Source organism: Cygnus atratus, chromosome 1 (assembly GCF_013377495.2).
Source record: "Cygnus atratus isolate AKBS03 ecotype Queensland, Australia chromosome 1, CAtr_DNAZoo_HiC_assembly, whole genome shotgun sequence".
Classification (NCBI taxonomy): Eukaryota; Metazoa; Chordata; class Aves; order Anseriformes; family Anatidae; genus Cygnus; species Cygnus atratus.
In genome coordinates, this window is record NC_066362.1 from 4,427,749 (window position 1) to 4,441,260 (window position 13,512).

General features: G+C 38.7%; 1 protein-coding gene across 1 annotated transcript in view; it reads left to right on the forward strand.

The window, feature by feature from the left end:
* The first annotated feature begins 218 nt into the window (after positions 1 to 218).
* ITIH2 (inter-alpha-trypsin inhibitor heavy chain 2) overlaps positions 219 to 13,512 on the forward strand; it is a 29,726-nt gene continuing 16,432 nt past the window's right edge. The window contains exons 1-9 of the mRNA XM_035549363.2: positions 219 to 302; positions 1,937 to 2,011; positions 6,696 to 6,731; positions 7,466 to 7,638; positions 8,344 to 8,448; positions 8,787 to 8,949; positions 10,182 to 10,289; positions 11,819 to 11,947; positions 12,626 to 12,742. Of these exons, the coding sequence (XP_035405256.1) occupies positions 219 to 302; positions 1,937 to 2,011; positions 6,696 to 6,731; positions 7,466 to 7,638; positions 8,344 to 8,448; positions 8,787 to 8,949; positions 10,182 to 10,289; positions 11,819 to 11,947; positions 12,626 to 12,742 (990 nt within the window). The remainder of the gene's footprint in view (positions 303 to 1,936; positions 2,012 to 6,695; positions 6,732 to 7,465; positions 7,639 to 8,343; positions 8,449 to 8,786; positions 8,950 to 10,181; positions 10,290 to 11,818; positions 11,948 to 12,625; positions 12,743 to 13,512) is intronic.

Sequence of the window (13,512 nt, forward strand, 5' to 3'; positions counted from 1 at the left end):
GCAAAGACACTGTTTGGATAACCCTTGCTCGGACACCACAGCTCTGACTTGTGTTGCAAGGCAAATATTTACCTATGGCCTAAACAAAGTCAGCGTTTCAAAACTTTGTTCAAAATACTACATAACCCCAAGCCGTTTCCTTGAACTTGTCTCAGAGAAAGGAAGATCTTGTGTCTGGTACCTATGCAGGCTGTTCTCAGGAGACAAGCAGGAAGAAAATGAAGCACCTGGTCTGCTTAATGGTTTTGTACCTCATTTCTGAAGTAGGAAGCTTTGACCTCGTTATCGACGAAATCCCAGATGTGAGTATTTCCAGGCAGGGCCTAGGTCTGCCTTGCTTGCTGAAGTCCAGATCAGTTGGAGCTGGCTTCAGTGAGGGCGGAATTGGGTCATTGCTTCATCGTTCTGCTTGTGCCCCATGAATTCTCTTCTACTCTGAGCTGTAAATAGAATTATTCTGATAATTGGTTTTCACCTGCCATTTCTAGTGTTGTTTTTTAATATTATTAAAGCCGGGATGTTATAAGCATAACTCCAATTTTCTTTCCATCGGGATTCATATTTTTAACTCAACTTTGCCTTCTTCTGGTGGTTTTAACCTTTAAACATTCAAGTGGGCTTCTATGTTCGGACCCTTTAGTGTGGTTTAGATCCAGTTTCCCTGGAATAAGCAGCAACCCAACACTTATTTTTCTTTGTGGATGGGGTCTCCTGTATGGGCCACGATGAATTTCTGCAAAGTTTCATATGAACTCATTTTTTTGTTAACAGGAATTCAAATATACCATTAAGATCCCATTGACTGTACATTTCTTAGCAGAAAGATAGTTTATAGAAGAGCATGAAATTGTTTAGGATAGATAATATAATAAAAAGAAGTTTAGTTATAGTTTTGACTTGAAAGCTGAGTCCAGATTTAAACCCCTAGACTCCCATGAATTTATATTTGAGTGTCTATACCTATTTCCAAATGAATTGAAAACTCTTTCAAATTCAACTTTCAAGTGTGTATTGCAGTATTTCTATGAAGTCAGCAGGGATCATACAAAGCTTTGTTTTATTTTGCAAGATTAACAACAAGAATTAATGAGAAGGGATATTCTCTTGTTCTTTCTTCTTACAGAACTCTTCATGACACAGTGAGATTTTTATCCTGTGTTTTATGATTCCCATAAATATTCCAGAAAATATTCTAGAAAAATATTGTGGAAAAAAAAAGTTCTGTGCTCCTTTCTAACCATAGATATTGTATCACTTTAATACCAATGTGCTTAAACAATTTAAGTTAATTTTGTGCAAAACTTTGCATGTATGCTATCATTTAAGTTGGAGAGCAACTCATGAACTTAAATTTCTTTATTGCCATAAATTAAACTGCTAAGAAAGTTTAATTAAGGGTTTTGCTGTGGTGTAAAAAACACACTTCTAGTTGAATCAGTGCAGATTTGCACCTGGAAAAGACCTGATGTTCCTTTGCTGTCAGTGGGTCAAACTTAATTCCCAAGTACAAAATCAGAGACCGTTTCTACTGGTGTGAGCATAAATTCTCTAAACTTGCTGTTTTAAGTGAGATCAGTATCTGAAATGTTAAAGTTAACATAGATGGACCCATTCCAATGGTAATCTGCCTCTTGCTTTTTATGGGCATTTCAGTATATTAAATATTACTCATTGTTTCAGAAGAAAAGGTTATAAAATGATAGTAAAGGTCATGACGTTTTAAGAGTGTATAAAGCTAGTTGGCCACAGAAGGAAACTGAATGTATGAATATGCAGCATTTCGATCTGAGGTAGTTTAAACCTTTGCTCTGCATGTGCACCAAGGGGACGTAAATTCCTTTTGGAACTCAGAGTGCTAATCAGCAACAATTCAAGTGATGAATCAAATTGTAAGACAGCAGCAACACCTCTTTCTTTCCCTTTCTTTCTCCTCTAGGAAGTGGAAAACCTGATTGACGTGGAAATCGAGGGATTCCCTCCAGTCTCCAAGACAAGAAATGGCAGGTACCAGGTACAGTACCCTGAAATGCTTCAAGAAAAGGGAAGCAATAATCCCTGGGAGCTCTTCCCAGGCAGCTTGTTCCATTTCAAGGGTTGTGAATGTGCAATCAGGTGGGACCTGCAAGTCCTTATATACATTAAGACCTCCACATATCTTGTTGGGAGAACTGCTGCTACCCTTTCTGTAGTACCTAGCACATGGTCTCGTTTTATATTTGAGCTCCTAAGGTAGGAACATAATACAGATGATAAACAGTGGACATAATTGTCAGATTTTGTGTGTGATATTTGTGGGGTTTTTCCATGAGAAAATGGAAGGCAAGAACTTTTGACATTGGCAACGTATGTTCAAACCTTCCAGTGCTGCAGATAGTCCATTCATTCATATTTAGCTCAGGTCAAAAGAGTGCATTACAGTGTCACATGGGAAATGATCTGGTAGAGTCTGAGACCAGGGAAGAAAATTTCTTTCCAGCATGCTGATGTGTTGCAGATAATTGTACTCTGTCAGCTTCTGGAACAGAAGCATTTAAAACAACATTGCAGGAGTTTTTTTGTGTTTTGCATGGCAGTAATTAACAGAAATAATAACGATATCAGTTATTTAAAGATGCTGACTTTTTTTACACTGAATGAAAACAATGACGGTTGTAGTGGACCTTGACTTCCAACGTAGCTCTAATGTTGCCTTTCTTGAGCTTGCTCAGTATAGTAAAAACAAAAGATCTTCTTGAACAAAGTTGGATTTCCCAGCGTCTTTGAAGTTAAGCCCAGGCAAACATGATTTATCTTTATCCTAAGGCTTTTCTTTTTGAATGAGTGTAAATGTAGTTTATTGACACCTAAAGCTCCCGTTACACTGCCAGAAAGATAGATGATTTTAACATAAATATGAATTAAGCCAGTTCAGATTTGCCAGACCACTACTTAAATATTGTAATGAATATCTAAGCAGAAATCCTCTCTAGCTGCATTTCTTTGGGGCATCATTTCTTTCCAATATATCTATATTAGTGCTGTATATATTATGTTGTCTTTGTCCCCAGCTTTCTGGATACATAGTGATATAGACATATGTATGCAATAATTTGCAATTCTACTAATGTGTTTTTTTTAATGATACCAGTTATTCCTTACATCCATATATTATTTCCCATTCTTTACCTATCAAACGAGTCTTTGCAAACCAGTAGAGTGAAGATCTCAGCTGCAGGATGAATTACCCTTGTGTTAAAAGATTAATAGATTAATAAATGAAATGAACTAGATTAATGAATGAAAAAGAACTAACCAAACCATCTCGAGACTGTAGCTTTTGGCCAACAGTAGATACACAGTTATTTATTGTCTCTCATTAGAGGAAGACTATCTTCCAAATTATTGTTTTAGCAGTACATTTTCCTGCAGTGAGCTCACTAGCCCATTGGCAAGAAAACAGAGGTCCTCTGTAGCCCATACCAATGGGCCATAAAGAGAAAGAACTGGCTTCTAGATACCAGATTAAGTATTTTGTTGAAAAAAAAATAAAATTGTTCCTGAGTAATTCCAAAATCGCTGTGTCTCAGGTATGTGAATGGTCCTTGTGACCACAGAAACAGACCATAAAAACATTCCAACCCTGATGGGCTGAAATGCAGGTAACCTTGTGAACCTCTGTGTGGTGGAGCAGCACCGTTATCTCTGTTTTAGAGATAATGGCGCTTGTGTCTAGACTGCAAGGCAGGATGTTCTGTAGCAGGCCTGGTCCTGATCCCAGCTGTACAGAGCCTCCAACTTGTGAGATCAGACCTAATTTCTTTATTGTTCTGCCTGCCTGGTTTCTTCACTATGAGAACCAGCGCAGGAAGGAAATGAGGAAGGAGTGAGAGGGTGGAATCATAGAATCATGGAATGGTTTGGGTTGGAAAGAACCTTAAAGATCATCTAATTCCAACCCCTCTGCCATAGCCAGGGACACCTACCACTAGACCAAGTTGCTTAAAGCCCCATCCAACCTGTCCTTAAACACTTCCAGGGATGGGGCATCCACAGCCTCTCTGGGAATCAACTTGCTGGAGGCATCCCATAGATAACCTAAAACCCCTGCAATCTCTTTTAATGCATTACCTCTCATAATACACTCCTTCCTTAGACACCATGGCTGCTTCCTCCCCGGACAAGACAGAAGGAGACGGGGTCAGCAGCCCTGGGTAACAGGCAGTTTGAAGTACCTAATATTTAATTTGTGATAGACTGCATAGCAGTTGCAACATTCATGCACAGTGATTTGAACAAAGATCATACTGAGGGCTAAATATCCATAGCCTGCACAGATAACAGGAAAAGATGAGTCTCAGTTCCCTGAAGATAGGGCTCTGAATCTATTAAGACCAGATGCTTAGAGCAGTTCCTGAGGCACTTCTTGTCTCCACCCTAATATGCATTTTACCATACATTAGGTGTTGCACAAGGTATTGTTTCAATGCAGTGTGGTCATCAGCAGATTTGGATGTGGTGTAAAGGAAAATATCAGCCACAAGTCTTCATTTTAGAAATAGCATGAATCTCACGTGCCACAGAAGTCTCTTCAAAAGCCATATTTTCAGTAACCACACCAGCACTAAAACCTGAAGTGTAATTATCTACAGCTTTGTCCTCTTGACCTGTTGGAGTGGCTACACTCTGCAACCTTTGAGATCCCAAGGGGGCTGGTTGGCCCACCCCATGTCTGATCAGTAACAGCAGCTGTGGGAGTCACTACATGTACAAGTGATAAGCTCGTGTCTCCATCACTGCCTCCCCCTTTTCCTCCACCCTCACAAAAACAATCAGGAAGGAAACTTGGGCATCTTGAAAGCTTTATGCGGGTGAGTTGGAAACCCTGAGACCCAGTGAAAAACAGAAAAGTACCGCAATTAAAAATAAAAAATCCCCAATGTACTAAGGTACCACAATTAAAATTAAAAAAAAAATCCCCATTGTACAAATTCAAAATTGAATTTGTTTCATTTGAGGTTTGTTTACTCTTAATTGGTACCCACAGTTGTGATGTTTCCTACTCTAAGGATATGTCTAGGGATAATAGCTGTTCTGTATAGCAGTCTGATTCTTTATCAGATGTGAAGGGTCCGGTTCATTGTACAATGATGTTTGTAGGGTTTCATGACGGACTATGCAAGGATCAACCCATCATGTTTTGCAGAGGGTATCTACAGTGCCATAAACTTTCAGAGCCTGAAATCCCAGTCTGAATGTTTCAGGTGGAACCTGTACAGCTGTGAAATAAAAACCTGAATGTGTTCTCAGTGAGATGGAAATCCTGCAGTCTATCTGTCTGGCTTCAAAGAATCCTTACAATCATCTCATTAAAATGATCTTGCTACGACATGTATCACCTGTTATGCAGCCCTAGATTTTTCTGGTATATAAATTAGCTCCAAACAAAATTACTAAATGCATAGCAAGCCTTATATGCACCATGTGACTAAAGCAGTTATCATAAGCATCTTCCATGGTTTGGGGTCCTTTTAGCTTCAAGTACTAGTTAAAACTAAGATAGGATTGGTCTGTTTTTGTATATTTTCATAGTTTATCCATCAGTATGTGAAGTAGGCTCCTGATCATCATCAGTGAAGCTGAAGGTCTTATTTTTTTTCCTTAATGTATGCATCTAGTAGTGTGTGAGATAGCAGAAGGAGTCCAAACCATCTTATGGGCTGTCAGATAACAAAACCTACAAGAGCCTCATGACCTCTTGGAACCCCAGCTGACAGCAAGGTGGGCACCCACTTCCCTAATCAGTACAGTCAGTGAGGTGTAGGGCAGAATTCATTCAACCAAGTGAAGATATCTGTTTCCAGATGAAGTGAATCACTCCATTGATTCTGAAGAGCTGAAGTTGCGCGATTGTGACAATAAAACCAATGTAGACAGCTGTATTAAGCAATTGCATCTCTCCCTAGAATTAGGTGAGCCAAATCCCATCCCAGGGTTACTCCTATGAGTTTAAGTTTCAGGGAATTAAACAGAATGATTCAAATGGCCGCAAGATGTCACCACCCAAATAGAAATATTCATATGGCAGGAAATAAAAACAACCACTAATGAGCATTGTTTCGGCTTATCTAAGCAATGCATGCAGAACTAACATTGCATATATAAAAGTGTATAAATTGATATAACATCAATTACATAATAGATTTATATATAAATACATATCACATCCAATTCAATAATATAAATAAATAATCTATAATGTAAATAAAAACAAAAAGAGCTAAAAAATTCAGGGTTTTGAGGTTTTCCACTTTTCCCAGAAAGACAAGAGATTTTGTTGTTGATGTTAAAAGCTAGGGTTTCTGCCTATGACTTTTTGCCAGCATGTTTTGTTTTCACAAAGGATTTTTTTATTGTTGAAGGAATACATATGTTCTTAAGAGAATCTTTTCTTTTTCTCTTCATATGATCAAATAAAAGAAGAGAGCTGCCTTTCTGTTTTGACAGCGTCTAAGTCACAGCTGGCAGATCACATGCTCCAAGATCCCATGTATAAATACATAAAATAAGACAAAAAGAATCTGCACACCATGTCTGAGAACTCAAACTGATTCTGATCATTTTGGAAGCAGCTTTTAGATAGTTACCACTGTCCAAAACAGCCACAATCTGTGCTCTTAGCGCTGCTGAAATACATTCTCTGTATTTTTCTTTTGCAGAGAAGCACATCCGACTGGGGGTACGTTGAAGATCTGGTGAGTTTTTCCTTCCTCTGTGGAAAAATATTGAACAAAGTGATTTTGTAGTTAACCGTATTATTTTTTTTTGGAAATCAATCCTTTTGTTTGTTCAGTTCCTTGCTTTTACTCCTGGTTGGGTATTAACCTATTTTCTTTAAACAGCCGACTGTTTGCGTAATGCTGTTTATACAACTGCTCTTGGAGGGAGAAGAGTATGGTAAATATGAAGAAATAAGCAACAAAAGTGATTAGACAAAGGCAGATTTTAATATGCCAGTTTAATACTGTTCTGCCACTGCTATGGTTTAACCATTTACAATACTAGGTCAATATTCAATGCTTCAGGTCTTTTTTATTTAGGACCTTTCTTGAAAATAGAAGCTCCCTCTTCCTCAATATGTGATGTTGAAAATTACTGTGTAACAACCCTTCTATGCTGAATTACACCTACAGTCTTTCCAAGGACTGATTGTATGGTCAGAAGCAAGGAAAGTATTCCAGCTTAACAAATTCCACCTTTCAGATGAAATGTTATAATAAGCTATATTCAAATGAGTTTCCTGCCACTGTCACAGTGGCAATGAAATATGGAAATGTCTTAAAATGGAGTTTGTGATCCATCTGGCTGCCATATTGTAATGAATAGTGGTTGAAAAAAAGACACCGAGACTATAAAGGGAGTTGATACTGCCCTAGAATATATTTTCTATCGGTGTCCCAGATTTATAGAGTCATTTTGTCAATTACAGGTGGAGGACGATGACAAGATAGGTCTTTACAGCTACAAAGTCCAATCCACTATAACCTCACGGTTGGCCAACACTATGATCCAAGCCAAAATGGTGAATAATGCAAAACGGTCCCAGCACATAGTGTTTGATGTACAAGTTCCCAAAGGAGCGTTTATTGACAACTTTACTATGTAAGTAGTGGGCAGATAACAACCTTGTGCTCTAGTAGGTTCGATAATAAGGGAGAACATAGTGGGAGGAAAATATTCATAAAATCAAAATACCTCATTATTTTCCAGCTTTGGTGTAATTTAACCACACTTTCTCAATGCAGAAGGGCTCATGTCATTGTATTATCTGTCTGTCCATCTCTCTGTCCCTGGTAATTGTTGGGCCATTGGCCAATGTCAACAAAATTTGACAAGAGGACAGAAGTCTCAAATAGACTACCTGTCTTGTGCAAATTGGCACCAGATCAAAGCAGAGACCCAAATGAGAGCCCTCACCGAACAGAAAGCAGGTAGCTTGGCTCCATATGCATTCAGAAAGGCAGCAGCCAGCTGTTGCTTGGCAGGCACGTACTGATCCATGTTTCAAAACAGCTAGGACATGAGTAACTACCTGCCCTGTCCAAAAGATGGGGAAGGTGAGAAGGAGGTGGGGGAGAGCAGTTCCTCCTCAGAGTACAATGGCTACATGAAATAAAAAAAGCAGGCAGGGAAAAAGATGCAGACCTACTGGAACACATTAATTTGGGGTTAAGCAAGAGCCTTATTAATTTATTTCCCACCAGCTTATAAAGAGATTAGATTTCACTGATGTTTTTCTAAAGTTGAAAAACAGTCACTGATGGTGAAATTGTTTCTTTTACAAACTGACTGTCTTCTATCTCCTAGGGATGTCAATGGTATAACATTTACCAGCTCGATTCGAGAAAAATCTGAAGCCAGAAGAATGTACTCTCAAGCAAAAGCCAAAGGCAAAGCTGCTGGAATAGTGAGGTATAAGGATTTTGGCATATGGATACTGTACTAAACTTACTCATATGAGGACTGAGCTGGCCTATTCCAAGAGGAAAGAGTTGAAGGAGGACCCTAGGAAGGAAAAAAGGTTGGAGAGGCAGGTTTTGCTTACTTAGAGCAACTCTGATAATTAACTGTCAGGGACTTAACTTGCATTTCTGCTTTCAGCTTGATAAAACATGTTGTGCTAACAGTTCCCTGGTGTAGTCCGCAGTTAGAATTGGATTCACCAAATGCATAACTCTAAACCAAAACACAAAAAAAAGCTCTCTTTCTCCTTGTATTTTCTCAAAATAATGCCACAGCTAACTTTTCAGGAGCAATGCCTTGGATATGGAAAACTTCAAAACTGAAGTGAATGTGCCTCCGGGAACAAGGATCCAGTTTGAACTTCACTATCAGGAAATGATTCGAAGGAAACTGAGCTCCTATGAGCATGTTATCTCCATGAAGCCAGGACGCTTGGCAAAGCACATGGAGGTAAAGTAGAGCTGGTGTGTGTAGGCAGCACCCCACGGGTGAATCCTTCCTGAGAAAGCAGCCAAAGTTCCTGTGAGCCCTACAGCAGGACATTTCTTCTACAGCTCCTTCCTTTTATGTGGTCTTGATGCAAATAGCCTCAAGGTCACTGCACAGGCCAGCATCAGACACTTCAAGACAAGAGCTGTGTAGCCACATGAGTGAAGAGCAAATGTGTCCTGCCTCCTCCTCTCATGATAACATGGTTGGGCATCTCCAGAGTCGTGACCGACTAAACGTCACAACCACATGAGCAAAAAAGATTTGGTCCATATATAGCCTTGTGTAAACTTTCCTTGACTAAAGGAAAACAAACAAGGTTTGCTACTTATTCAGAATAGGGGTTTTTACAATAATCCCAGCTTCATGAGATAGTGTCCTACGATAGCAGATGTTCTCTGAATGACAGTTCCTCCACAGCTGGCTGCCGAAAGATAATTAGTTTTATTCTTACCCTCTTTCTTATACTCATCCAAGAGTGTCCTCCGTCATCTGTCAAGAGGCAGGATTCAGGGCTAGCTGGACATTTCCATCTGGCCGTTCTTATGGTTCTGTATCATAAATGCATTCTTCAGCTTTCCTTGGCTTCAGCACAAGCTGTAAATGAAAGTTTGCTGCTCACATTTCCTTGGTGCAGATTGTGATCTGTTTCAAGTTTTCCAAAGGCCTGAGTTAGTCTTACTGAAAAGGACACCATATCCTGCTTCCTAGTAGACCTCCTAACTATTCATTAACACAAACAGAAAAAGTCCTTATCTCAGGCAATCCAACCAAAAATGAAAATACTCTTTGTCCTGTCAATAGCATATGTAGAGAGGAAGACTCATCACCTAACATTCCTCCTGGCCTCAGTACCCAAAGCAGCACTTAGGCAGAGACATTTCATGCTTTTCTGCTTTCAGCATATCACCCTTGACTCCTGCCCCAGTGCTTGCCACAGGGAGAGAGAGAAGAAGAAAGAATGAACATTTCCAACAAACTCTTCTAATTTTGGACACTTTTTTTTGGTCTTTCTGTCATGATTTGTTTTCAGTATTGCATATCCCCACCCCAAATGAAATTAGCCCTACAGGAGCATTCTCAAGAGGATCCCACCCTTCTTGTGGAGTTTGCCTGTGGAGGGTTTGTGGAATACCCAGTGTGTACAACACTGGCACTGCACTGTACTAAATGTCCTCCCTCGCTGCCTCTAGGTGGATGTCCGCATTATTGAGCCTCAGGGACTTCGCTATGTACATGTTCCCAATTCCCTCGGAGATCATTTTAATGGAATCACCACCATCTCCAAGGGAGAGAAAAAGGTAACAGTCATGGAGTGGAAATAGCATGAAAACTTCAGTTTTCACATTTGTTACTACGCAGTTATGGTATTTTCTCAAACCTGCTACACGTATGGAAAAATATGACAAAAATATAATATTTTCAATATCGCTACCTAGCTGTATGTACAAGATGTTCCAATACCACTGTGAGAGCAATACAGAAAGAGCATGTAGTCTGCCCGTCTTTGCACAAAGCTTTCATTTGTAATTCTGAAAGAGCAGTACACAGGAATTGCTGGATGTGAAAAAGGTAGGTGATGAATATCAAGTGGAATAACCACTCTGGAATAACTCCCTAATCTCAGTTTCAACTGAGAACATCTGCATGGTGAATTATTTTAGGACTGCTCTTTTCCTTGTCATTCTTAGCCTAGCTATCTTCAGCATAGCTGTTGTGTATAGATAAACCTTCCAAGAGTAGAAAAAAATTTCAAGAAACTTCTAGCGATGACTCTGATAGGGTACATCTCTTCTCACTTTTAGATAGAGATCTAACACAAGGTGTGTGACTCAGACCCCAAAATCAGTTTATATCGCTATAACACTATATCAGGCCTTGATCAGGCCTTTCAGGCCTGTTCCTTGATATCCAGGCTCAGCTTCATGTCTCATTCACACACATTCCTAGTTTAGCAAACTAATTCAGAGCTAATGTGAACAGATATCATTGGAGAGAGTTTAATCGTGAATTTGAAGGCAAATAAGTGAATGCTAATTCAGAGTAAAAGCGAACAGTAATTCAGCTGCTTTTATGGCACATTCTTCTCAAGTCTGAAGGCACTGTTTGTTGCCATTATTCATCTTTATTGTCATGGCAATATTCTTAATAGCATATACAAGGGCTTTATAGCAAAATATTGCCAATAGTCCTGAGTATTCATAACATTGAAACAGAGAGGATGTTTCACATGTTCCAAAGACCTTACAGTATAAGGGAGATGCTGCACAAGCACTAACTCTGAGTATGTGGGAAAGTTTGTTTCTGGATACATTTATTATGTCTTCTTAAGAAATTTTATGTTATCTAGTCAAAGCAGAGAAATAATAACATAAAACCTGCAAAACCAGTCGCAGGACTGAAAATAATTTCTACTACTCAATTTACAGACAAATGAAAAGCTCTCATTTCTTCAGAAAAAAAAATAAATGAAAATCAAAATATTTATAAAATTATGAATAGTTTCAACTAAGAAAATGCTAAATAAGACATCATATTACTTACTAGAAATGGTTTGCCTGGCTCTGATAGAAAGATTTGGTGCTGTAGAAATGTGTCACCATGTTTGAGTCACAGTTGCTGCTACTGAATCAGCATGTCCAGGCAAACCTTAGCATAGTTTTTGTTCTGAAGTGACAAAGTCAATTTTTCACTTAAAACAAGTGTGTAAATAAAGAAGGAAGAAAATCTTTAGTAAAATAAGATATTTCATAAATAGCTGAACTCTTCATTTCAATGATCCACCTTTCACACAACATCTGATTAACTGATGATCACATCTCATTTCCAGGCTCATGTTTCTTTCAAGCCAACGATGGCTCAACAACGAAAATGCCCCACGTGCTCTTCCACAGCAGTAGATGGAAATTTTGTGGTGCAGTATGATGTGAACAGAGAAAACACGGGTGGAGAATTAGAAGTAAGTATTGTTTAACCAGGATGGGAGATCTGTGAATACACAAATTGCTGTCATTAGGCAAACTGTGCTAAACATCATCACTGTATTCCTTCTGTAGTTCAGTAGGCAGAAATGAAGCTGTGCTGGTATGTTCAGGGAGAACAAGCATGAGAGAGAGCTCTGTATCCAATTGAAAGAACAGAGAGTTTTTAAGTGAACAGAATGGATTTACTTAATTTATGACTAAGGCGTGGACCTACGTATAGTCAGGAGCAGGTTTCTGTCTTGTCCACAAGCCAATGTCTTTCATTACTAGATGTTGAATTAGAAGACAGTCATTGGAAGTTGCACCAATATATTATAAGGAGACAGACAGAACATCACTATTTTTATGTTAACATGAAGCAGAGTTATGTGGTTGAATTATTACAGAGAGAACAGCCTTTTTAAAAACATTTTCATTCATCCCCGTGCCAGTGCATGGTAGTTGTCCGAGAACTGGGCTCTGCTTTCCTTGATTAACAGTAAAGACTATGGAGTATAGATGGTGTAAGGCTACAGGTACAAATATGTGAAGACCTTGAAGTTAGATTTGGTCCATAAAGAGGAATAACATTTTCTGTTCTGTTGTTATATTGAGTTTCCTGGCGTCTTTAACATAGCTCACTTGACAGTGAAGCTTTTTATTTTATTTTGCAGATTTTTAATGGCTATTTTATTCACTTTTTTGCTCCGGAAAATCTTGATCCTCTGCCCAAAAACATTTTGTTTGTTATAGATGTCAGTGGCTCGATGTGGGGACTGAAAATGAAACAAGTAAGTGTTTGACTAAAAGAACCTCCTGCCAACTTTTCCCATGTGCTTTACCGTACAACTCTGTGGCAGACTGCCACTCAGAATTACCAGGCTGATTCTTTACACTTTACTCTGTCAAAAGTCTCAGTGAATTTGGTGAACATTTGCTGAATCAAGGTCTTCATGATTTTATTCAGTATTTGTAATTCTCCTTTCATGTTGTAAGGAAGAGATATTGCCATCAGAATATCGATTTTAGCTCTAAAGTAAAATGTTATTTGACATATCACAAAGCATTTTACAAGGACACTGAACATCCTTTTTTCAAACTTCCATTACTAAATCCTGAGAAAGTCTCAGTGGAGGTACTACATCCCTGCTTTCAAAAAGTTGTGGACAAATTGTTGACTGCCCACTGAACAGCAGTAAGAATGGTTTAGACAACATAACCCATGAGTAAAAAAAAAAAATTATGATGGTTTAGACTGCAAAAGAAAAGACGTAGAGAGACATAATCAGCATTCAAGTATGCAATCTGTTGTTCCAAAAGAAAAACCCAGCAACTGACACTCATGTCCACCAAGGGTAGAATAAGATGGAACCAGAGGGATTTACAGCAGGAAAGATTTATATTAAATATTTTTAAAAAATAAAATAAAACAATTTTGTAGTGCTGAGAGGGGAGTTTGGGAGGTTGTAGATTGTCTGTCACTGAAGGTTTTTAAGAACTGGATAGACAAACATTTGTCTGCGATGATCTAGGTATATTTGAATTTGTTTCAGAGCGTAAT